The 27,573-nt window shown below is 36.9% G+C and overlaps 1 protein-coding gene across 2 annotated transcripts in view; it reads right to left on the minus strand.

The window, feature by feature from the left end:
• Positions 1 to 27,573, minus strand: part of CFAP99 (cilia and flagella associated protein 99) — a 60,951-nt gene that overhangs the window by 16,019 nt on the left and 17,359 nt on the right. For both annotated transcript variants that reach the window (XM_010577225.1, XM_010577234.1), the window contains 10 exons: positions 27,370 to 27,464; positions 20,904 to 21,016; positions 18,541 to 18,715; positions 13,772 to 13,852; positions 11,539 to 11,604; positions 10,537 to 10,596; positions 5,951 to 6,039; positions 4,153 to 4,357; positions 2,236 to 2,377; positions 937 to 1,088 (listed from right to left, as the gene is read on the minus strand). In XM_010577225.1, coding sequence (XP_010575527.1) covers positions 937 to 1,088; positions 2,236 to 2,377; positions 4,153 to 4,357; positions 5,951 to 6,039; positions 10,537 to 10,596; positions 11,539 to 11,604; positions 13,772 to 13,852; positions 18,541 to 18,715; positions 20,904 to 21,016; positions 27,370 to 27,464 — 1,178 coding nt within the window. The remainder of the gene's footprint in view (positions 1 to 936; positions 1,089 to 2,235; positions 2,378 to 4,152; positions 4,358 to 5,950; positions 6,040 to 10,536; positions 10,597 to 11,538; positions 11,605 to 13,771; positions 13,853 to 18,540; positions 18,716 to 20,903; positions 21,017 to 27,369; positions 27,465 to 27,573) is intronic.

Consider the following 27,573-nt stretch of genomic DNA (forward strand, 5'->3'; position numbering starts at 1 on the left):
GTTCCAACAGCCCCATGGAAGGAAGACCTGTTCCTTCTGTATGCTTTCTGCAGACTAGCCATGGATGTTTTTTAATTTGTGATCTTCTTTTGAATACTCATGAAATAAAGGAAAGAAAAAACCAAAAGGATTCTATTTAAAATTGCTAGTGTCATTTTATATTATTCTGTGTTACTCTCAGTTTGGATAAGAAAAATGGAAGAGTATTTTCAGCTAATCTGCTTCTGATTTAGTGGTAGGATAACAGATTTCTGGATGCTGCCTAAGTCTGGAAATTCTGCAAAAGAGGGCATTGCGAAGCCTAATTTCAGGCATATCAGTTGTTGTGTATCAACAGTAAGTCCAAGAAGTTTGGGATACATTTACTGTAGACTTAACCACACACCCACACAAGTAATTTGCACAGTACATGCATAACAGCTCGCCAGGTTTTGGGTTCTCTTGACAATCTTTTTCATATACCTGAATGTTGACAATTTTGAAAGCAAAGGAAATTAATTTTGCTAATTACCATGGCAATCACCACTGCTATATGAACAACTGTACTTCAGTCCAAACTTTGTGTTCATTCAGTCCTTACCCAGGACTGATGGATCTGTGAATTTGTGAAGATGGATAGAACATGTTGTAATCACTTGCCACTTTCTTTTTGAAAGATGTCAGGAAAACTAGATCCTATTGGCAAAATTCAAAGGAAGTTCAAGGGGACTAAGATTTCACTTACCACCAGAATATTCTTCCTGGTAAAATTTTCGTTTTATAAACTTTGTGAAAGTTCCAGTTCAGATCTCAGCTTTGTGTCATGTGTCACTTTGTACTTAATGCTGTGCATCCAGACTGCGATATATCTGCATGCAGTACACAATTCCTCTGAATGTGTGAAACATATACAGTATATCTTTATGTAAAAACAGTAGTTTTTCCTTTTGAGCTTACCTCTGTTAAATCCACAAACTTGTGTCTGATGCTTGGTAAAGACTCAATAGCTCGTATTTGTTGAATTAGTTCATATCTTTTCCTAAGCTTCTCCTCCTCTTCTTCTAAAGCTTGCCGAAGAAGTTCTCGATTTTCTTCACAAACTTCCTGAACTGAAAGATAAGAACTAATCTCTGTTAGCTGGTTGCATATTTTAACAAGCAGTCCATCTGGAGGAAAATTCATATGCATTTGTGAATAATGATAATAATACTGATCTAAAGGTACTTGAGGGAACAGTCTGGCATTGGTGGGAGGAATGATTAGAGAAACAAGTGAGTACTTCCCACCTCCACTTTCTATCATTCTATTCTGCTCATAAACATACTGTATACGTACATAGACACTTTGAATTACCGCTTTGTAATTTCTGTTCTAATTAGTGCATACTCTTTCATTATTTAATAAAAGGATATTATACAATAGCAAATATTCATAGTTTTTCAAGCTATATATGTCCTAGAAATCACTGAATTGCAAAGGCTGGTAGGCTTTGCTAGCCCATTTCAGAGTGGATAACACCGTCTGCCCACCTCAACCCTTACTGACACAAGTATGGAGATACACAAGCAGAGAAAAGTCTGCTCACCAAAATATGCACAACTCGATGCAGCCTGTTCATACGGTAGATGTTAACATGGCGTTGCATTGGAATATGTACAGCCATGCCAGTCAGAACAGCCTACTGCCTGGCCTTCATTAGCTAATGCATTAACTGAAGAATTTTCTTTAAGAATAATGGCGGATTAGTAACATTATTTCCCTTCATCCTAATGACTGGTCTGTCTTGGGAATGGCTTGTCTTTCCTTAGCTACAGTCTTTTTCTCTGGACTGTCTTCTCTGGAGAAGACAATAATCTTGAGCAGTGATTCTTTCACAGTGGTTGCTAGGCAAATCCTCTCTTAATGATATGAATCACAAGAATCTGAGCTTCATAACTTGATTTGACAAAAAGTAGAGTCATTCACATATGCTACTTCTAGATGGAAGAGAAACTAGTTGCAGAACATTAGTGCTGTATTTCTCCCTTTTAAATAAAGAGTAATTCCCATGACCAGTAGCTTAGAATTTCTGATCTACCCATTACCGACTTATTCCTGGAATTCATTTTCATGCATTCATGGGAATGCACAGCCTGGATCTTTCTCTCAACTTCCCTTTCCTTTGTGTAAAAATTGTAATTGGCCCACTAAAAGAAAGATGAAATAATATGGTGACACTTGGCATAATCTCTCATTTTTCTGGCAATATATAAATACCTATCTGCTGTTTGTATTTCTGGAGCTTTATTTTTGCTTGCTTTGCATTCTTGTGTCCTTCCATGACCTGGTCCACCGTCTCTTTAATTTCTTTCTGTTCCTGTAGACGTTTCTCTGTATACTGGTTCATCAGCTCTGCTTTCTAAATCCCAAAGAAACAGGTGAATAAAACCTCTGATAACTGGTGATCTGAGTGCCTCAAATCATTGAAATAGGGCAAGGACAATTGGATTCAGAGTATTACATCATCCACAGAAGTAGCAAAGGACATTGGCTGGGGATAACAGAGACACCCAGATTTAAGCTCCCCTCTCTATGTTTTATTTACCCACAACAGCCCTCCATAACATTTGCACTGCTATTTTCCAGGATTCCCTCCCACATATTTCTAAAAGCAGACAAAAAAAGCCATCTCTGGATCCAGTTGTGAGACAACAAGAAGAAGAGTGCTAATCTAATACACAGCTGGTTGTGTGCCTGCAGGATCTTCTTGGGCCTAAGTCATATCTCTGTAACATACGAAAGTCCACTTTTGGCTATCATGTTCCTTTCTTTGTCAGAGGAAATGAACAGGAAGCAGCAAACTGGATTTTCCCAGACTAGATTCCTTACTGTACTTTCTGTTTTAGATGGAAGACTAGAGTTTAAAAGAAGGACAAGGGTCAGCATGAGAGCTGTTGGTGAATGGGGAATTGGTGCTTAGTACTTCTGGAGATCTCCATATGGATGAAGTGCCCTGCTGGCATCTGTTGGCAAGTGAAGGGAGCTGCCTGGAATTGGTCAGGTTAGCGCAAGTCTGATTTGCACATCCCTAAATCTATACATTTTGGGGCATTTCTGTTAACAAATAAAACACATATGCTCAGAAATTGAGGTGAATATAATAATTACAATAATTTTGGAATGAGTGTGAGTGATCACGCTATGCTCAGTTGTACATATAGTAGGGTTCACTTTTAAGTTCTTGCTACAGCCTGTCTAAACAGACATGAAGACTCAATGCCAAAAAAGACTGAAAGATTTTATAGGACAAAAAAGGAACTCTTAAAGCAAGTCTCCCTTTTGCAGGGTGGCCTGTACGAAAATCTTGTACATTTGTGGTCCTATCTTAAGTTGCTGAGACACTGCAGAGGCATCTGTGAGAGATGCCCAAGAGAAAAGTACTGGCTGGCCTACAGGGCGTAGCAGCAAACTGGGCTAATAGAAAAGAAAAGCCTGTGACAGTGACTGTGAAAAATTTAAAATCTATAGTATTAGTTATTTCTTGATCACTTGTTTAGTTTATAGGAAAAGCACTGGAAAAAATGTAATGTGAGCTTGGGAAAAAACCAAAAAGATCTAGCAATGTTTTTGGGAAACTGCGATTTGCCAGATCGGAAACTGTGTGAAAATTCTTCTTGGCATAAATATTCAGTTTTCCATATATAGAGATCCAAAGAGGGTTCTCTGCCTGAATTTCCCCTAAGAGAGATCTAGGCATGTCAGGTAATATGAAGGAAATTGAATTATATCAGTTTAAGAAAAAAAATTCTTTCATATTTGTGGCTCTCATTTTAACAAGATAATGAAATTAGTCATATATTGGTGATTTCATTGCAAATGGTGCTTAGTATCTCAGTATTTGTTCAAAAAAGATATGCACAATGATGTGAATATAGGGGAGAATGCTTTAACCTTCTGTTTTATTCAGTTTACTTCGTAAGTGTTATCAATCAAATCAAACACTTGTAAAAAGTACTTTAATGTATAAACATTGCTGTATCTGGAAGTTATAGCACTATTTTTCCATTGTTTGCAGAATCCAGTGAGTAAAAACACTGTATAGAACTTTTACACCTTCTTATAGTAGGTATCATCTGTGGTATGTTTTGCACTGATTGAATGTAAGCAAAATTTGAGCAACGCTGTATGTATTACCTCTTCTCTCATTAGATCAGCTTTCTTCTTATTTTCTTGAATTACATTCTGATGGGCTAGAACTGCCTCTTCATGACTCAGTTTCCCTTGAAGCCTCCTACACTCTATTTCAGCCAGCTGTTCTTCCAAATCTTTTCCACGCATCTGCTTTTGCCATTCCAAGAATTCAGATGGGTCTCCAGCCCCTTGTAGCAAATTTTCAATTCTGCAGGAGAGAAGAAAGAGTATACTATGCTAGGGATCTGGCTCTGCAGCCTTGCCTTGGTTCATAAAATGTTTCTAGTAGTCTGTTGTGATATAAGGTGTTTGATCTCTGCAGAGAAAAAAAGTGGTCATCACAAAGTCGTTTGACAGATATATTTTACTTCCAGTCTAAAAGGTGTTCCTACTATGTGGAAAGCCTCCGAAAGCCAAGCTAGAACAAAGTGCATGAGGGCATGGACCTGAAAGTTTTCAGTAAAACGAAGCCCCAAGAGAGGGCAAACTTTAGCTACATATGGATTCTCATAAGGAGCAGGGAGAATCAGGCTGAAGGTATGTATATTTTCCCAGAGGATTACTTTGCTTAGAGGTAGAAAGAACAAAGAACAAACAACTTTTCTCTTTGGCAATCTCCTTGGCCACTTTAACGCAGAGAACTAAAAACTTTTCTGCTCAATTCTATTTCTGTTTTGTATTTTGTCAATTAAATAATATTGCTGTAATGAGGCAAAGAAGTATTCAGCTGTTAAGCAAAGCCACATTCTTAGTTTTTGTGCTCACTGAGAGAGAAAAGCATAGCAAAGCCCTGGGGCAGGCCTATCAAAGTCCTGCAGCAGAGGAGTGAATGAGCCAAGAACTAGGGCAGAGACACACAAATGCAGTGAACTGAGTCTCCCCAATGCATACATATATGTATCTGTTGTGTGTTAAATGCAGCTGAAGATTAAAACTCATTAATATAAAATAGTGTTAAGTTACAGGGAAAATCTATTCCTTTGCTGAGTGGAACAAAATTTTGCTAGAGTGAACAGTATCATAAGTAATACAAAAGAACCTCAATATACATACATAGCTGATAACAGAACCTGAGTGATGCATAATATCTTACTGCTAAAATCTTGATCCATATACGAAAATTTCCTAGGTCCAAAGACCAAATACAACCTTAGGCAGTCATTCCGGGACTTAAAATGCTAACAATATTTAGTGCTTTGCCTGCTAAGTCAGGTGGATTAGAAATAATACTAAATCAAGATGACATGATATAGGTTTTATCTTTGTTAAAATTATTAGTGAAAATGTTCTGTAATTCTAGTTATAGAATACAACCTGCAGTGACCATTCAGGAGTCGCCCTCTCCCTAGTTAACGTCTGATGAAAACCTATGCTGCTGAATTCCTTATGAAAACCATTGCAGAAAATGGGGATACATGAAATTATTTGGCTTAATATATATGCATCTTTTATAATGGACACAGAATTAGATGTGTATTACGTTCATTATTTATTCTGGAGAATCGGAATAAATATAGCAAGTGATCCTTATTGGACTTTGCAAGTGGATGCTAGCCAGAGTGCTAAATCAGAACACAGTCACACTGTATAGCATCTACTGTAAAACAATGACTTTAATGTAGACTTTTCATTTCAGTCTGCTTTTCTCTTTGCCAGCCATGTTTATAGAATAGCTTCCTAATGCCTTACAACAGATCCATTATTTTAGTTTACCTGTAATTTACTTAATTATTTTTAATGTGGTTAATTATTCTATATCCAGGGATGTGAAAAGTAATCTGAGAAAGAAGCATGATTATACCTCTTGAGCTCCTGTTCCATTTTCCGCTGATAGAGGGCACCCTCTCTTAAAATAGCTGCAGCATTTAATTTAATAGGTATATTGTCAATCTGTCAGGAAAGGGAATGTATATACTATAGTTAGTAATGTAAACCATAAAACAGAATATAAAAACATTTCAATGGGTTAAATAAATCGACCTAAGACAGCATAAATTTTGCTTAAAGCATTCATCTAGCACTAATCTGACATTCACAATGAAATTGCATGCTGTTCATAAACCACTCAAGCTGCTTAAGAAATCAGCAAAGTCCCCCAAGTGGATTATAAATTTGTAATCACTCTTGGACCATGTCAAATCCCACAGAATGTGTTCACTTTCTTTCATTTTTTTTAGTGCTCGTATAGATAGTGTGCAGGGATTCCATCTGCTTTGGACAAAGAAAATAAAACTGCTTCTCTGAAAGACGGTAAGGTAGCCAAAACCATTAAAGTCAAACATAAGCACTACCTTTCATAGGAAGGTCTCAGAATTGTTTTACAAATAATCACCATTATAACTTCAAAATATTTTTAAGACAACTAGCATCACCGATTGCCATATCCATTTTCTAGACAGTAGAAGTGAAGTACAGTTCTCAGTGACTTTCAGGCCTCGTAGTGTAACTTGGAGTAGAACCTGTGGCTGCTTTGCAGTTCTTCACAGTTTTGCCTTAGGACTAACTCCCAGACAACCTCTAAATACTGAGGGGGGGAGGGAACAACCTCTCTGCCAGCTAAAAAAGTTCCCTGCACAAGTAGGCTATTCAGAAAAAATGTATCACCTTTGCAGACACATGTAAGAGACCTGATCTGAACCAAGGCAAAACAGTGCTCGTGTGATAAGAACTGGGATCATTCCTGCAGAAAACAAAGCTTAGTCATGACACATTTGACATAAATCCAGACAAGTTCTGTGTTCAGAATCCAAACGTATTTAAATTCCAAATTAACAGCTTAATGAGTGGCTAAGAAACAGATGCACAGAATCACTCAAGCTATATACTGCAAATATTGTATGCACAAATAGGTACTGCAGTCTCCTGAAATACATAAGCTAACTGGAAAAAGGATGTTTCATAATTGATATTAATTAGGTAGGTTGAGGATAACAAACACATGCTATCACCTAGAAATTCACGAAGTAGAATTACTCTGTTTTCGACACAGATGGCACATTTTAATGGACAAAAATTAATTACCTGTCTGTTTCTTGACAAAATGATGATAACTTGAAGAATTTAGGAAAAAAAACCCAAAACTATGTATTTTATTTCTTTTGTTTGACTCACTGTACTTACTCTTCTTAATGCCTAATGATGTCCTTCCTTCTTTTTGGTCTACTTCACAACTCTTGTCACAGACTTCTGTATTATATGAACATTCCCTCCGCAGCCTGTATTTTTTACACTATACTGTGTACAAAACGTCTGCTTAGAGTAGGCATTTTCTCTGACACATGTAGAAATTTTCATATTTTTGGCAATTACCTGTGTATACAGATTTCATATTCTGTATTTACTAACTGTCGTGGTTTAACCCCAGCTGGCAGCTAACCACCATGCAGCTGCTCGCTCACTCCCCCCCCAGCAGTGGGATAGGGGACAGAATTGGGAAAAAAAAAGTGAAACTCATGGGTTGAGATAAAGACAGTTTAACAGAACAGAAAAGGAAGGGAAAATACTACCACTACTACTAATAAGAGAATACACAAAACAAGTAATGCACAATACAGTTGCTTACCACCTGCTGACTGATGCCCAGCCAATCCCTGAGCCGTGGTGCCCCCTGGCCAACTCCCCCCAGTTTATATACTGGGCATGATGTAATATGGTATGGAATACCCCTTTGGCTCCTTTGGGTCAGCTGTGCTGGCTGTATCCCCTCCTAGTTTCTTGTGCACTCCCAGCCTCTGCTGGCAGGGCAGTATGAAAAGGTGAAAAGTCTTTGACTTAGTACGCTAACAACTGCTTAGCAACAACTAAGACATCAGTGTGTTATCAACATTGTTCTCATCCTAAATCCAAAACGCAGCACTATACCAGCTACTAAGAAAAGAAAATTAACTTTATTCCAGCCAAAACCAGGACAGTAACTATAATTTTGCTAGAGAACTGAACTAAGAATGATTATGGAGATACCTTTAACTTCAGTTTCCCAGTTTATTAAACAGAAATATGACTGTATGACAATGAAACAGAAATATAACAGCCTGTATAGTCAAAATAACTAGGACTCCCAAGATATATGCAGACAGATATAAGTAAAATAACTGAATAGATTCTTCTATATCATGTAGTATCAAGGAAGTTTTGACTTTTACTCATTCTCTTCCTGTTATGAGATATCTTCCCTTTTTTCAAGATCACAAAATGGAAATAATTGGGAAAATTGCAGAACACTGTAGTTCTTGTGGAAAAAAAATTGTATTCACTGTTGCCACCTAATGAACACACAGTAGCTCACCAAAACCAATAAATATGTAAAGAGCAAGGCCTGATATGAGCAAGAGGCAGACTGACACAGTGATGATGCATTTGTACTGTCTCATTCTTCCAGTGAAAAGGATTAATAGATATTTTGTAACAGCAATGAGAAATAATTGCTGCTGCACATAATGAATGTGTTTGAAATGAAAAAAATTTATTTAATGTACTGTGGGTGTTCTAAAAAGAGGAAAGGAAAATACTAGTTGGTTAAAACATTATATAATTTCATTAATTTGAGGATGGATTATAATCTTATTTATAGATCTTGGATAAACTTTCCTCTTAGGATTTGTCTACTCACAGAGTTGCACAGGCAGGAAGGCAACAGGAGTAGAAAGTATTTTAAAAGTCAATAACAATATGGCTATCTCAGCTTGAAAGTTATAGCAGCATCTTGAATATCACCTAACCAACCTTTAAGGCAAATGTGTTTAGACAAGATAAAACTGATTGTGCTCCTAGACGAGATAATAGCAGGTGTTAGAAGTGGCCCTGATAGATGCCATAAGGTGTCAGATCCATATTTTTTTAATGCAGTTAGGCAGATGGTTTGACTCTTATTAGTCCACACTAAGGTTTCAATATTTTACATTATCAGAAAAGGAAGTGGAATATACATAGTCCTGAACTAAGCCCACATAATTACAGGTCATGCTTGTTTGGGTTAACCATGTAAATACTTCCTGTTTTGGTTTTTTTTCCCTGATTTTGAGTGCAGAAGGAACTGGGATCTTACTACTTTCTTGTAATTTAAATGCTGCTGGATTGTAAGCAAGCAGACTGAGTAGGTGATACTGTTATTAAAGATAACTTCAGTATGTGATAAATGCCAGATATGCTTTAGAAATAGTTGCCAGATGCCCAGTTCCCCAAGCAGGGAAACAGTCTTTCCAAAGTGTATATGAGCTGTACCTAAACATAGTTTTAAAGAGTAGGCAGACCCACTCACAAGATACTTGAGGTCACAATACAAGCACAGCTTCCACATTAAATTATTCTGCATATGAACGTGAAACAAATGAAAGGTGACAGATTGAACTATGTAAGACTGAAGATTATCTGTAGTACAGTTATTACAGAAATAGCAATGTGAGTTTTCATGTGTTATACCATTAAGGCTGAACAGCCTGTTTTCCATGTTTACAATTCTCTGAACCTTGGAAATCCTAGCAAAGAAGCAATCAGTATAGTGGATTTTATGACCTCAGTGTGTCTAAAGAAAACAAGACAAACATCCAGACTGATTGTATATTGTGTACCAGACCGTCATCAGCTGGAATGATTGCTCAGCATTCTTTAGGATCTCATTTTGAAACAGTGATTTACAGACACAAGATTCTTCTGTCCCTATGCTGAGTTCTTAAACCAGGGGTTTACAATTCTTTTTTTTCCTGTGGACTATTCTCAGTCCTTACCATTTTACATCAAAACTTCTCCCTTTGTAATAGAAAACACTGTTAAGGCAATGTGGTTACATTGTGCAACTACACACAACTTGCCTGTCAGGGCCCTCAGGGAACAAACAGGTCTTAATTGCCCTGATCAGCCTCACCTAGGACTGGTCGGGGAGCCCCACTTAAGCTCAGATATGGGCTTCAGTCCTTTCCCATTATGCTAGAAGTAATTCTGCTCCTGGTTGTCCATCCAGTTCTGTCTCCTGCTGTCATGGACCTGGGTTGCTGCTGTAGCCTTGTCTCCTGACTGGACTCCCTTGCTTTGCCTAAAGACGAGTTGCTGTCAGGAGAACCTGTCACTACCACCAGCTTTGTCATGTTCAGATACTGTGGCCTGGCTGGTGAGGACACTGACTGTGCTTTCATTACCTTTGGCTCCTTGTTTCTCTTCCCTTCTGGAGTAGCCACACTCTTGCTCCCTGACCATTTCTTTGTGGATTGTTAATGGTGCATAGGCCAAAATTTATGAGCCATAGACCCAATCCATCCCATGCTCCTGGCCACAGAACTTAGTGTAAAAAACATGGATTCCAGTAGAGTTTGCATCACCCCAGAATTTGCATGTGTGTTTTTAATTCCAAAGTTTTCAAGTACATCTGACAACAGTACCTTAAAGATTACTCACCTTGCTTTGGATCTTTTGAGCCTGGAATGCTGGTTTACTCTTCATACTGTCATGTGTGTTCTGCAGTTCAAACAAAAAATACATTATTTCATTTCAGAGACAGATTTTCAAGTACTCAGCAAAAAATACTAGATATTTACCAAAAATCACTCTTGAATATTCATCTAGAGTAACAAGTACGATCACAGGGGACATATTTTGGAACTGTTATATCCACAAAAACATGCTATGTACGCCCAACCATACCAAATGACCATACAAAGGTTGGTCCAAATATTAATTAAATCATGCTAAAAAAGTAAACAGTGAAGTTTTGTTTGACTATGAAATATTACCTATATACATGAATGTATTCAGCTCTTAACTGAAATAGATATTGGGAAGACAAAATAGGGTGTCAAAGCACACTTCGTGAAATTATTAAATACTGGTAGAATTCTACTGATGGTTATTAATTTAATTTTATGGTGTTAGCTATAGATACTGATGTGAAAGTGTCTGGTGCCATGGGAATGAACACAGTGAATAGAATATGCAGATGTGATGCTGAAATGAATATATTACATACATAGTTAGGTGACATAGTTGTGAACTGGGAATCAACCAAAGCAAGAATTCTGTATGAATGGGACCGTTATTCCCTCAGCTTGGCTGCTCTGTGGCATAAAAGTTAATGGAAAAAAAATATCTGGGTTTAGAGAAATATTGCCAGTTTGGAGACTTGTTGAAGTAGTATCACAGGAAAGCTGCTTGTCTCAAAACCAGGAGAATAATAAAGCAGCACCAGAAGTATAGGAAAAGGGGGTTGTGCATTACGCATCTAAAGAGGCAAATATTAGTATATGGATGTGAAATGACGGTACAGCTATAAATGATAGCACGTAATTCCTAACCCCAAATAAAGAAAAATTTTCCAATACTTTGAGATATCTTTAAATACTCCAGTCATTTTTCATCTTCATACTGGGGGATTTTTAGGTAATAAAGTATTTTGTAGCATACCTCTTCCTTTTCAGACTTCATCATTGCACACCTGAACTGGTTAGCATTTGCTTTCAGGAGCAGATCCTAAAATTCAAGCAATTAGGTTAAAAAGTATGGTACATTTAAATTCTCTAAATAAGAGCTTTCTGTCTCGAAAAGCCTTGCAGCCCTGACCACTGTATTATTTTTTTTCCAATGAATTAAAGCTTGACTTAGTATTTATATGAATTTTCATTCCTGGTTAAAGACCTGAAGTAGGCAAGTCTTGATTTTCTACATAGTTCTGCCTGGTTGTATCCTTTGCATAGGGCAACAGGCCTTTCATAGGTCTGCCCATATGAAACATGTTGCTCATCCAGAATTCAACTTAAAAGCCTCATAATTATCTATGGCACATCGGTACCATAGGTAGTAACCGTTTCTACATAGCTAACAACCAATGGCGTTGTTTTTGAGTTAAATTAGAAGATTACTGTCAGGGGATCTGAGCCCCAAGGGTTGCTCCAATAGGCACACACCCAACAGTAATTCCACCTATCATTTTAAAGGGGGAAGTACAGGCAGCCACATTTCTAGTTTTTGGATATTTCTTTTGGTTGTAAACCAAATGTCTAATCAAAGCTGTGAAACACAGACTAGATTTTTTAATGGCTTTCTGTACAGCAGCTGTCCATAACATCAGCGCTTCCATAACTGTCTAGAGTATGGCTTCCAGTGTTCTCACTCCTTCTTACAGATGCTCAGACTTGGTACGTCTAGCGACAGTTACAGCTTCTGCAAAAATGCTATGAAACAAGTGGCATTTTAATGCATATTTCTTTTAGGACCCAACATTTCAGCTTGTTTAGGAAACAGTCTAGGGAACTGACCTCTGTGAATGCTTTGGATGCCTTTTATAACATTCCAGAAGCGACAAAAAGTGCCGTTATTGCAGCTATAATTTCTGTGGTGGTTTTCCTTTGTTCCTTGTATTCATGCATTTTCTCCAGTGAAGAATGTGGCTGGTTTTTAAGTGATTTTATAGTTGTCATAGATTTTTGACAATACAGGCACTGTGATATCTTGCTTTTCCTTCCCATTTTTTCCTAGGAAGTTTGTACGTACAAATAAGCACACAGACAAATAGGCATGTGCTTTCTCCACAATACGGAAATAATAAAAGGATAAAAAATAATGTTGTACTGTTTTATAATGAAATATCAAGCATAGGTAATGTGATGGGCCAGCAAAAGGAATGCAAAGTTTATCCCCCTAGAATCTACCACACATTAAAGCATTTACTATAGTTTAGGAACAGAATCCAATGCCCCTTTCACAAGGACATGAGGAGAGCCCAGAACAGTGATAAATGGATTTGTACTGGCTAGTGAAAGCTAGAGTAAGGCATTCTCAGAATGGGGGTGTGAGAGTGCAGATAAAAAGGAGTCAAATAGCATGCCTTTTATCAAGCTTATACTGTTACTCGATTGGATATGGTGATTGCAGTGTGGGGAGGAAGAAAGTAGAAACTAACATTTAATTAATTCCCGTCCAAGGAGAAGATGACAACAATCTGCTTTAACTATGATAGGAGCTAACTCATTGGACAGGATTCATATCAAAGTTTGGATCAAATAACTAGATCTGTTTCTTTGTTTTTCCAGGCTCTCCCTTCTCCTGCTCTCTTAACACACAGACCATGTACTCTGCTTCTTTACAAATCATGACTTCCCACTCTCTCAGCCTGCTGAAGGAAAAGAGTATGGAGCCAGCACAAAAAAGAAGTCAGAATCTGCTGATATTTTAAAACAGTGGGTGATGACATGTGGTTATTTATCAGTTACTATAGAAAAAAACCCCAAAATACTGAACATATTTTGAAGCCTTAATTATTAAGTGAATACCTTAAATATCCACGTCCTGTGGGAGTAAAAGAGCCATCAAACTATTTCTAGCTTGTGAAGAGAAGAAAGTAATCATGTTCTTGCTACCTTACATGGCTACTTGCATAATTTTGCACATAGTACTTATATAGTGAATAAAAGGTGGACCTTGTCTCAGATAATTAATAATAAAATAAGGCAGATGGAAAAAGGGTGATAGAACAGAACAGAGGATACAAACTTCATGACTCTAGAGAAAGAGCCAGGAACTATTAGGTGCAAAAGCAAATATGTTTCAGATAAAGTTCCAAGACTTGTGAAAATGGAACATTACAGAAGAAACAGTTTAGAAGAAAGGAAAGACTAGAACAAGAACATAATACACTTACTTCTGCTTTTCGGCGATTTTTTGTTTTGATTTCCTCTAGTTGCTTTTTTTCCTTTGGAGGTTTGTAGGTGCTTGGGGGAACCTATATTAAAAGGCAATAGTCTCTGCAATATCGGGTATAAAACATTCCAAGCGACGCATTCTTGCAGGAAAAAAAAATATTTACTTTTACCATAGAACAGCTGCAGTTATTTTTTAATTATTGATTCTTTTCTATTAGTGCCAGTGTAGAAGACATGGACAGATTCCAATTAGCTGGGACTACCCAGACTTTTCAGTCATGTCCAATGTACTATAATCCCTAGTCAAAAGACCAGAAAGAAAGAAAAATCTGAAACTAGTACAAGAAAGCCTAAAGAAATAATAAATACTATAGGCCCTATCAAGGGGAAAAAAATGTTGCCAGAAGGGGAAAAGTTCTGTTTGGCATCTCATAAACTTCAGCTTCACAGCACTGACAGCCAGATAGGGCAGCTGAATAAAGTTAAGCTATGGATCTCTCTGGCACAGTGTGTGGTAGAAGCAACAAGTTACAGAGACTCCAAAGAAGTTTAGGGAAGAGAAACCCTTTGAAGTTTATTAAATACCCAGGAACTTCATTGTAGCTGAGGAAGTCTTTGAGCTGAAATGGTGGGAGGCTGAGAAGGCAGTTGGAGAAAGCAGCAGCTATGCTTGTCCTGTCCCTGTAGTCTTCCTAGACCTCTGTGTTTGGCCACTGCTGGAGAAGATAACACTGAGCAAAATGGGCCTTTGCTCTGGTTTACTATGGCTGCCCTAATGTCCTTGTAAGGGAATACCACTGGAGGTATAGTTTAAATGTTTGGAAGCAGAGGACCGAGATGGCCCTCCTAGCATTAGTCAAAGATTTGGGAAAGCATTAACATGTCAGAAAGTGCTACAGATAAAATGACCAGGAAAGACTTTTCGTCTGGCTGTCATTATGGATCAACAGGAGACTAGGGACGGTATGGTTTTGAGTTAGGCTGAAACCTCTGGTGGATTTCAATATTTGCTTGAGCAATAAATCCTGCCCAGAAGCAAACTCTGAAAAAAGACTCGATGTCTCCTTCCTATGTGGGTGAGATAGTCTGCCAGTTTAGTGGACATCTGCTTAAATATTTATCTTGCTAAAAATGTTCTAGTTCAATTAGAAGTTACAGAATTAATTCAAGAATTAATGGGATGAATCTATAATCTGTATTGTACTGGAGGTCAGATTGGGGAACATGGGGATCCCATCTAGCTTTATTGGACTATATAAGAGCTATGCTTTGAAAAACTCATGAATCTGATGTACTTTCCACTGCCTTTGCTATTTGACATCATTATCTACAGGCAAAACAAATGCACAAACAGAAGCAGCCAGCAATTAAATGCACCAGTGAGACTGCTCAAGTATTTTTGTGAGCTTTTTAAGTGAAGTAGAACTGAAACTATTTCCCAGCAGTATCTAAGAATTTTTATTATGCTTTTAGGGATGGAGAAATTAAAGCCCAGAGGATTTGCAAAGGGTTGCACAGGCAGTGAGTATCAGTTTATTTCACTCTTCTTCCTAGTCATGTGCTTTACCTGCAAAACTGTACTCATCTGCCAGTGTAAGCTGAAAATCTCTCCTCAGAAACTGCTATGCTTATTCCAAGTAATTTAAGGAGGACACTTTTCAATCAGCTCTGTTTCAAAAATGATCCTAGCCTTGTAATTTAGCCCTCAGATATCATGGTGTTGAGTACCAATCAGACAGACAGATAGACAATACAGCAATTACCCAGTTGCTGGAATAGGATGAATAAGTCACTATAAATAAATTGTAAACTCCAGAGATCAAAAGACCAAACTGTACCTACTTAATCCTAATGTGAAAGAAAGGGGGCTGGGAGTAAGAGACACCAACCTTGCTTTTCCTCTCCATCCAGTGGTCAGGCTCACCTGTGCTTTCTGGATACCTTTTTACCAGAAGTTTATTTAGGGAGTAGGTACCACAAGAAGTTTAAGAAAGAACAAAATGAATAATCACTTTGAACTTCAGTAGTCATCACTCTTCTATTTTTTTAAAGTTACTGTTGTAAGATGGACAAGGGCAAGCTAATGCAATGCTATTGTATTAAGAGCTTCTATTTTTATACATAACAAGATCATAAAGATAAATATACTGTTGGGTCTATATATTTGCAAACAAAATCCTCCATATTGGCCAAATGAATTCACCCATTTAATTATTTTAAACAATCAGCAACTCCACTCATGAAGCACAGCTGAAATAATAAGGAAAATATCTAAAATATTCACTAAATCTGGCTGAATGGTGTTACAATAACATCTCAGTGCAGCCTTTTTATTTTTTTTTAAACTACATTATTGGTTTACAGAAAATCTAAAAATAAAATAATTGCTTTATTATTCTAGTACAGTGGTGATATTAAAAGAATGGATTTTATTTGTAACTCAAGGCCAGGATATCCAAGGAAGTTAAATGTGTCCAAATCATTTTGCATGTTAATCAGGTTTAAGCACCTGTCTCCATTTGTTTCCTTTGCAAACTTCAAGCTAAAGCACTCATTTTTCTTTGTAGAATTGTATTTATGAATGCGTATATGCATATGTGCATGCTTGTGTGTGCATCCATGTGCTTGTGTATAAAGGACAGTGGAGAGAAGAATTTATAATCTTTAGGCCAAATATTTAAAGGAGTGAAATGTTTCATTATTAAATTTCAGAACTTAAGTGTTTTTCACTTACTGTCCCCCATTTCTGATGAATGTTTATGATGATGAATGATTATCCTAACTTTCTAGGCCTATGTTACTCCAGTGAAACTTTCCAAGGTCTGTGGAGAGTCCCTTCTCAATACAGAACGCTAAGACAACTAACTACTCTGCCTTCTGCAATAACCCCAATCTCCAGTCCTCTCCTGTGAAAGAAGCATGTGTTCAGTGTACAGGACAGCAGTACTATCCCAGCTCCTGAACTCAATGTATGTGATATATCTCATCTTACTTTGCATTTTATTTCTACTAGAGAAAATAATGCAACCTAGCAGAAATACCTAAAATAATAATCCTGTTAATCAGAATGAACTAATTTCCCCATAGGGATGCAAACTTATCAATAGTCATTGCTCGAAATCCAGACACCTCCATATGAATTCATACAGCAGTTTCAAAGTCGAGCACTAACTACACCTATAGTTATTGTGACTACAATAGTCCCTGCTAATGTACCACATGACAAGTTCTTTGACAGATGCATGAGAACCATGAGAAAAATTGGATATCTCATAAAACGAACAACTTTGTGAGAAAATTTCTGCATCTGATTATGGCATGTAATCTGGAAGATCTTTATTTCCATGCATTCCTCTCAATTACATACAACTGTCCACCATACAGTAGCCAAAACTATGGCCTGCTCTCACTTTACTAACTCTTTCTTGCCATCTGGGCTGTCTTTTCAGTCTCTGTTCATTTCAGGATCTAAAATGGTGATACTGTCAACAATATGGCAAATTAAAGTGAAGCTTTATTTGCTGAGATAGGTACAGAAATGAGCACAACATATGTCACTACTACGCTAATGGTTTTAGATTCACACAAGCTTTTAAATTTGCAGACTTGGCCAGAATGTAAACCAAATTTAGTATAATCCTAACAACACAAATGAACTTCAGTAAATGCATCTACATTAAAGCAAATCTATTCTAAGAGGGGCTGCACAGCATAAAGGTACTAAAATGACAGCAATATGACTCATTCCTATACTGATTAAGTAGTTATTAAATGCAGTTTTTCAGAGCCTGGTATTAAGCTGTTTCAGTGTAAAATCCCATTAACTGTATAACACACTACCATTAAATTGCTCGGCCATCCTGAGATGTAAATGGTTTCTAAGAGCATTCAACACATGTATTATTTAAAACCTGAAGTGCTAATACAAGGTGGCAGATAATGCCCAAAACTATGACTTCCAAGCTCACTTCCCACTGAATTTAAATATACATGATTTTGGAGTCTTTATTAAGTTAGTCATAGCAGCTTGATCCCAAATCTTGTTTGCCTTACCCCAGTGAGCTAACTTAAAACCAGTTGTGTATCTCTGATTTGTACCAGTGTAACTAAATCACAATGTTAGACAACGAGTAAAATAAAAGCTTAGCATTTCAGAGATAAATCTAGTCTCATTTATACGTGAGCAATAAATTTAAACTGAAAAACCTTAATTTTAGACATTCAACATTAGAAAGGAATAAAATTCCACTCTCAAGGAGGAGTTGCAAACCTAGAGTCCATCTCATCTCCAGTGAAATTGCTTTGCCATCTATTTTAATGAGAGTTTATCTACAAAAATCTAACTTCATAAAAAATTTTCATTTGAATGTTCTTTTCTTACCTGCTGCAGTGCATTATCCAAAGCAAACATCTTACAAATCCAAGGACTACCAGAAACACTTGTATCAATGCTGTCATCAGTTTGTACCCACTGTATATTTCTAGCTCCAAAAGTCACAAAACAACTACGGGAACCAACCTTTTCCCTTTCCTTCATTTGGCTTACAATTTGCTTACACAACATTCACTGAAATGAAGAGAATTACTTTGGGTGTTTTTTAGAAATCTGACCTTCAATAACACAGAATATTACAAAAATCCTTGTTGATCTGTCAAAGGTTGTAGTTTTTCTATAATTATTTTTAAAGAGACTATTAACTCCCCTACTATGATTTCGTACACAAGCATACATAAAACTTAGTATCTCTCAAAGCATAAAAAAACTCACAGGTGGCCTTTTTTCCAGTACGGGTATTGGCAGAGGTATAGGAATGGCACGTGGTCTGGGTACAGTCAAATTAAATTCCTTTGGCTGAGTGACCATCGAAGTCTTGACAGTGGTAGTACGATTACTTAATTTATCTGTGAGCTGTTCAATCAGTTGCTGTACTTTTGGCTGCCATCTTCAAATAAAAACAGATTTTTCAATTTTATTTCATTTTTTTCTTTCATACAAACTTACATGCAGTATATGAGGTTGGCATTGGTGCAAATTCTGTAATGCTTTCAGCCATTCAATTTCAAGACCTATGAATTTGTACTCATGATTTAGTTGGACAGTGTTACTTCACCTCTTGATAGATGCTAGTCCATTCAGACTACCAGTGGTGAAATAGCCACAGTTTTTACTGAATAAGCAACTATCTCGCCAGTTTGTTTTGCAGCAGGACCAGACTGTGAATCAGAAAAGTAGCTGTCATAAGCTAAGTACACGCTTAATACACTTAGAAGAAGAGACTGTGAACAAACAGTGGTCTGAGTATTGCCACATTTACCAACTGACAGAGCATACATAAATCAATCTCAAAGTACAGGCAGTTCTAATAAAAAAGTAGGAAGATGTAAGGAGTTTGGTGAATTAGCAAATGAACCCTCAGTGAACCCTGTAGGGCAGTCAAGATGATTTTGATTTCTCTGTGTTTGGATTTTGGCTTGTATGAAGGTTCAGACTTCTTCCAAGGAATGACAGGAAGGCGCAGAATTCAAGGTAAGACACAAACAGGTTATCACAGAGCTAATTATGGTGACAGCTTCATGTCAGTTATTCCTCCTCTATATGTGTTCTATCCATAAGTATTACACATGCAATGGAGCTTTCCCAGAAATTAAAGAGCAGCTGACAATGCAAATTTACAGTAACTTGTTTATGTGACTGTGACCTTAGCTAGTACTGTCATTATGGGATGAGGCTTGCAAGTAACTTCTGCAAGTAATGCAGCTCCATTAAAATAAATAGAACTCTTTATATTAACCTCATTGACATTAGAAAGAGGAATATGAAGACATATTTGAAAGAATTTAAACTACTGAACTGATTAAACTGATCAATGCATTCTCAGCCCCCTGAAGGAATTTTCAAACCCAGTAACCAAATACGATCTTTAATATTTTTGTACAACTTATTTTTACAACTTCTAGACAAAACATGGGTTTGTTACATTGAATGTAACCGACTGTGAAGGACAGCTCCAATAAGCTTAGTGTTAATGAAACAAGCAATAGATTAAGCATCTGCCTGCATACATATGTACATATAAAAACTGTGTGGATATGTGTGTATATCTCTATACATCTCTATCAGTACCTTTATACTCTTGTAAGTATACGTTATAATTAGAATCACTACAATGGAATATATTGAGTCAAATTCTGACTTCAAATATATCCCTGCAGTTCCTGTAGAACTCAGTGGAATTTGAAGTATTGCAAGCCAAATCTATACTATACATTTGCTAATTTGGCATAATCTACATAGTATGAAAGGATTAATTCTATTGACTTTGACATGACAGTTAGAACTAGATGCAAACTCTTTTCCAGCTGACATTGTTTGTAGCACATTTTTGTCTTAACAGTGTTTGCCATCATCTGGGTTAATCTATACTGCAGTGAGGAGGATGTGTGATTGCAGCCACATTGGTGTACCAATGCTAGCTCTAATTTATCTGTCCTGGGTAAAAATGAGAGTGAAAAAGTGACACAATAGGCTACAGAGCTACCGTTCTCCACATGAAAATGTTCCAGTTTGGCAAAAGTACTCATGCTACTGTATCACCACCTAACCAATGTGTGGACACACCTGGCACCTCAGAGCATTTAAACTGTTAAATGATGTTGCAATTGTGTAAATAAATAATAATTTTAAAAGACTTGTTTACATGCTTATCTGATTTGCTCAGAAGGGATTTTATGACCATCGGCATAAACAAGTCTGTGCATAAAGCCAAACTCAGGGAAGTCAAACATCTATTTTCAAATGCTTAATGTCATACAGATGTTGAAGTGACTTATGAGGCATGAGTCTAACTCTGTAAGATAATTTGGAACTTGGATTTTTATTTTTTTTCAGAGTATGATGTTTGATTTATTCAGGGGCACTGAGAAGCAAATGTACAACAGCTGTGAAAGGACTTTTCTATGAGAGAACCTTGCCTCTGGGTAAGTTAAAGGGATTATTATAGTCTCACGAAGACAAGAAGGGTTCCCAGTGACTTCAATAGAAACAGTTTAACAGCAAATTGAACTTTCAGGGGAAACTTTCTCCAGCTTTTAAACTTTGAGGTGGCCGCAGGCTACTTAAGTACTGCTTACCTTAGCAGTGGATCAATCCAGTTCTCTTTTACATACAGTGAATCGTAGAACTGACTCCATTCATCTTTTATCCATGTGTTCAAATACAAGGCATTGAAGAAGAATCTAAGAAACTAATAATAAGTGGTTTCTTTTAAATACGAATACTGAAGGCATAGTGTATATACGACTACAAAAAGATAGTTGCTTTTACTACAAACACTGCTGAAGAACTTGCCTGTATTTTACCCTGTAATTATAATCCTGGGTGCTAGGTATTTGTAGGTTCTTCTTCATTCTGTTAGGACAGCCCCATGTCTTTCAGCCCTATTTGGTGAAACACTAATAGATAATAAAAATTTTTTAGTGGCATAAAAAAAAATCTAGGGGCTCCAACATGGCGATGTCTTGACACATTTTTATTTGCTTCAGACATTGTGAAACAAAAGGTTTTATTCAAAATTAATTACTACTGCAATACACTGATTTTAGTATAATTATACAATAGAGTTACAGAGTCTAATATACCCACAATCAACTCCTGATTATCTATAGCTAGATGATCCATGGTGCCCAGAAACTTGTCAGGCCTGGCACTGCACCTGAATTACTTAAGTTCCTTTCAGCTTCCTAGGAACTGGGCACAGAGAACTGCTGAGAACTATACTAACTGCTATACAATATGGCTTCTTCTTTTATTGAAATATAATTAATTGGCATATTCCCATCAAACTAGAAGACTGAAATTTGGCACACTTACACATTGTAGGGCTCTATGTGCTGAAGAAATAGCAACTAACATTAGAACTTTGGTTTCCCACTGGAGTTCACCAGAAGGTCAAGAGCCTTTCTTTAAAACTTGAACTGTTCAAATGGCCTTTTGAAACAGACTCTTAAAAAATGGCACTCAGATTCAGCCTGTATCATTTACAGCAATATAAATTCCAAACTTGAACCTGAACTTTTTCATTAAAATTCTTGGAAATGAAAGTACAAGCAAGTATCATGCTGAAATAATCCCAGTAATAGAAAAAAGCACAGTAAATAATACTGACATCATGAGACACACTGGAAAGCAGTGTGCAGTTACTTGAGAAGCTTCAAATGGAGACTGCAGAGCTTATTAGTTCAAACTTGGCATCAGCCCTATCTTGGGTTGGTTTCCACACAGCCATATAAGTCTTTGTATTGAGTTTTTAGTTCTGGAGGAGTACCAAGGAGCTTAATTCACATGTGGTGCCAGGTCCAAGGTGGCTCAGAGCTTTGTTAATAATTCAGCTATAAACAATTCAGATTTGACTCAAGGTGTTTGCTGCAGATGTTCAACAGATGTAGAAAACCTGCTACTTGAAATCTGTAGTCTTGATGTGACCATTTGCATAGAATTAACCTGTAAATTTAGTCTTATTTTCATCTATTGTGCTTTTGGTAGAGTCAAAAGACTGAGCAACAATTGACGGACTAAATGAATATTACTCCCTTGGATTCCCATTCTTGTCTAGAAACTACTGCTCTTCCCCAAAATCGCAGATACTGGCATATCAACACACCATCCAAAAGAAGATATTTCATCCCTAAAAACATGACTATAAACTAAGTGTTGAATTGTGAAGAAGTTGGTTTTTTGGTGCTTCCAGATTCAGTGGAGTTTGCTAAGTATATGGTAAGGGGTGCATTTCATTCCATTGGTCTAGAAACTCATTTGTTCTCCTTATAGAGGATCTTTTTCTGTAGTCCATGCATGTTGGATTACATTTTTCACCTATATGGTGAATATATAGTAATTTGTACTTAAGCAATGTATAAATAAAATGCTAGAAGTCTAGACAGAGTTCATACTCTCCAACAGAATTGATGTATTATATATACACTACTTCTACCAGTTATTTTAACAAAATTTTACATCCAGGTATCCCAACTGTATATATGATTATAGACCCAGTGAATGTGTCCCCTGCCAAAGTACTCTTACTTTACAGAAGGTCCTGACTATACACAAAGTTTATAAAAAATGTGGTTTTAAACCCATGTAAGCAAGTGTGCATACAGGGGTGGATTGAACATGAGCTGATATACTTAAAATGAGGCAGACACAGAGGGGTGAAGATAGTTTCAAATTTCTAGGTATTCAGAGAGCTCACAGAAGAAGCTGATGTAGAAATACTGCAGGTGGTGATTTGTAAATCCTCCAGTTTTCTTTCACTAGCTTTCATTAATCTCAACTCCACCTTCTCTGTGTCCTCAGTATTCCTCTTTTATAGCCTAGTCCATCTTCAGAAGCTTCAGTCAGTTTTCTACTGCATTGCCATGTGAAACTAAGCCTCTGAACTGCTGTTTCAGCTCTCCCTGACTGATCTCCATCTAGGTGTTCTAAATATTTGCTGTAACTATCTTTTACAAAGCACTTGCAACTCAACTACCTCTTCAAGGCAGATGAAACTACAATAAAGGCACACAGTGATTTCTAGCTGTTGTATTTAACAGCTAGCTATTACCTGTTGAGGCCTCCTGCTGCAACACCAGTTATGTACTGGTTATTAACACTTCACACTGTATTAAGACAAATGGGTAATTACGATTGATAAATGCTATGATGTCCTCCTATAAGGTACAGAGAACGGTTAACTGTGTAAACAGATATCAATACTGTGATATATATTTTAGTACTGTTTTAGTCACAGTCCCCAGAGAAATGCTACGATAAGGATATGCCCCAATATGCATCATACTAGAGAAGGCTTTGAATGCAGCCCTGGAACAGTTATCCAGGCAATGCAGGGATTGCAAATGGCAATGCAGCATTACCAGACATTATTTCTGACCAGAGTCTGCCAGAGCCAAAGTCAACAGTCTTGGTTTTGATAATCCATATCATGGATGGCAAATGTTGGCAGGATAAGACCCATGAAGCCATAGCACATTTCATTTCTTAACAATAGACACTTTTGTGTTTTGTGAACTGAATTGCTAGGAAAAATCCCTTATATTTCTGTTTTGTCTTTGGCCACATGTGACACAGGTGACAACCCCAATATCAGCAGTCATTGCTTTTACAGCAGCAAAATGCGGTTTGATGTTTTCACAGATTTCTGTTTGGATGCTACCAGCATCTTTCTCCTTAGAGAAGTCACTGGACAGTCATTTTGGTAACAGCATTATTCTGCTTACATCTCTGTCCTGTATGTTTCAAGAGTTTCACTACTCACAGAGCATGATAACCAAGATTAATTTCCCTTCTAGAAGTGGTGGAATTACACCAGAAATGAATTGTACCCATTTTTACTATTTTAATGTACTCTGGCTGTAGTAAGACAAGTGTGTGTAATTAAAGACTGTTTTGTAATGCAGTTTTACAAGTGGGCTGAATACCTTGCTTTTGAGAATTTGAACACGCCCTGCTAATATTCTTAACGTATTTTTACACAGTGGGATTTCATAGATTTCTAAATAACAAATGAAAACTGGGAAGTTTCCTCATCTGGTTTTATCTTCACATCCATGCAGTCATTTGCAGAGCTGAAATCCCTATATTCACAGCATAAGCTCTTGACTCTTGAGTTAAGGAAGTAACTGCAAGAAACAGCAGGTTCTGTTTCTCCATACAGATCAGCCACTACCTGAGAATGCTATTATTTTAGCTATACACACCCACAGCTATTTGCTGTAGTAGCAAAAGCAATCAAGGAGGTTCCTGTCCACTCCTCTCTTCACCTGCTGATTCTTTCCCTCTTATTGTAGTTTAGTTCTTCAGCTATGCCAGCTGAACCACCTGTAGGACTGTACCTTTCAACTGCAACAGAGAAATGAAGAGGAAGGCAAGAAGCTAAGAAGGCTTTCCTATGAAGAAATTGTAATGGGCAACTCTATTTTGAGGATCCTGAGGTAAAGGTGTAGAGAAAAGTGTCCTAGCTTGGTCTCAGGTCCTTCTGCCGTTGTATGACCCAGCTTGGACTTTTTTTACCCCAATGTCCACCATGAAGCTGATTTTGTCCTACTTCTTACTGATCTTGTTCTACTGTTCCTACCTCATCATAACAGAAATTACAATACCCAGTTCTTATGTAGTGATTTTCCTTTGCAGATCTCAGAAATTCTTTATAAAGGACTTTACTGCTGTTAGAAGCAATCAGAACATGAAACAGAACAAAACAGGTTCTTGAATACTAGAAAGAAAACACTAGTTATTTTGAATTTTTTACAAGGCAATTAGGAAATTATAAAGCTGTTTACTTCAACTTTTTATTTCAAGAGTGTATTTTCTCTAACATACAAACCCTTAAATTTTACAACAAATATAAAAGAATAACATATATGAATAATAGAACAAAAAAATAGGCTTGAGCTAGCAATGCATGTTCTTAGAAGAACAATCACACTAAAGTTACAAAATTGGGTTTTATCCTATGGTTCTGTAATTATACAACCATAAAGAACTTTTGCATGTATTCTTAACATTATAGAATGAGAGCTTATGGTTTTCTATTCAAGCAGATGAACATGTGTTAGTAAGGCAGCATTATTATTCTGCCTGGATATTCTGCCTAAATGAAAATACTTGAACCTGCATCAATCATAGGAAACACTGTGACTTTGATTTGAATGGATTCTGTCACGCAGTCCTTTAAGAGAAAGGTCTTCTCACACAAGTTGATCTCATTCAACTGAAGACTACTCATCTGAGTAAGGTTTATCTGCATGATTAAGAAAATTCCATTCAGCCTGTGTTGTGCAGAAAAGTTTATTTTTTGATTAATCTATTCTAAGTAAATATATGTGAATAATTTTTCTGCATCTCAACTCAACTCAGACACAATAGTCATCAGGGCAAAATCTACAGGTCAGCATCCTGAAGAAGAATCCCAAATTTCTGACAACTTGTGTTGCTAAGGCTGCAGATCTGCCTTCTGCTGTTTTTGTCTCTGTTGCTGGGGGGACAAAATGCTGCTTCTAAATCCTTTGCTGCAGGTGCATTAATATAATCTAGCATCCCTTTGGAGACAAAGAACCTCTTCTAATGCAAGCGACGAAAAGCTAGGTACCATGCTGATGAGGATCTGATAAGGTACTTAAGCAAAGTTACATCTACAGGAAAAAAAGTAGCAGCTGCATACCATTGCATAATGCAGCACTTCCCTATCAGAAGAGAGTTATTCCAGACACGGAAGGAGAAATTATCTGAACTAGAACATCAGGGCACTGACGCTTAAGCCATCTAAAGCTAGGTGAATGGAATCAACAAGAGATAACTGGCAGGAAGTAGGAAAATTGTGTTGCTAGCTGAATGAGCTCAAGATGCATCCAATCCAGTGGCTTGTGTCTAAGATGTTTACCAAAGAAGGGGCTGGGAGAGCATTTTAGACAGAGTGATTTGTCTGTCTACCAGATTATGATAATTCTTCCAGCCACTTCTCTGTTCTTTCTAATAGTTAATGAAATGTATAATTTTTGTCTCTGAATGGAATTAATAAAAACCATTCCATAGTAAACCCATCAAAACAAAGTGAATAGAGTGTTTCTAAAAACATTATGCAGACCACCTAACCTACTGTCTCCCTACATATAGAGCAACTCTACTCATTAAAGAGACACTGGCATCCACATGAACATTCAAAGTAATCAGTATAAGGATAAACCTTAGCCCTTTGAGTATCAATTACTAAAATTTGCCTGTCTCTTGAATTCCATATTTGTTATTTGAACACCGTGCTTGGACTATGCTTTGAAACATCTGGATGATCGAAGTTTACATACGCTGTGTCACCAGTAATTTAATTTTTAGCCATTTTTCCTAAGAAAACAGGGCTTATGAGACAGCATTGCCACTCAGTTTATCCCTGTGCCCCTCTTTACAACATAGCTTTTAAGATAATCAGCACTTTGAACCATTTTGAAAGAGAAGCAGAAGGTATATATATATTTCCACAAATTTCATCAAAATTAGCAAACAAGTAGTGGAGCAAACCCCAAATTTGTGACTCCAGACAGCAAAAAGGCAGGCAGAACTTTGTTGTCATGCTTTCTATTTGGCAGCATTGGTTTGGTCAATTGCACATATGTTGTAATGGTGTACTTGGTACATGCATAGCTCCAAATGAGCAATTGGTTTTTGGGAAGGAGAAAAAGTGATGGAGGGACAATAGGCTTGATAATAGATTCATTGCATATAGGGAAAACTTCTTCTCCTGCCTAAAGTCAAAGACAGAATGCAAGCAGACCCAAGAGTGAGTATGCAAGTTAGAGGGACAACTGTAAATCATGTGATTATTCTACCTTCTCAGATTATATAATATACAATTTAAATTGATCTTTGACTGAATATGAAACAGTCACTATGTAAGTATAGAAACTGAAGGTTCTGTATTTAAACAGAAAATAATGCTAATTTCTCAATTTAAATTATCTTGAAAGTTGAGAAAAGTCATCTGATTAATCAAACACCATGAAGAGATCATTAATTATTTTTTAAAATGTTTTGTACTTTCATTACCTTTTGCATTTTTGCAGTGTCCAGAGATTTCACAATTCTGCTGAAGTGCTGAAGACCGAGCTCTTCTAGTTGAAAAGTAGCCAGATAACAAATAACTATCAAAAGATACATAGAATTAAAATGCAGGAGGGAAATTCTAATAAACCTATACCCTATACTCAGCATACTTTGGGATTTAGACTGTTACTTAATTTTAAATAGTCT

The sequence above is a fragment of the Haliaeetus leucocephalus genome, unplaced genomic scaffold (assembly GCF_000737465.1).
Source record: "Haliaeetus leucocephalus isolate CR32 unplaced genomic scaffold, Haliaeetus_leucocephalus-4.0 Scaffold51, whole genome shotgun sequence".
NCBI lineage: Eukaryota > Metazoa > Chordata > Aves > Accipitriformes > Accipitridae > Haliaeetus > Haliaeetus leucocephalus.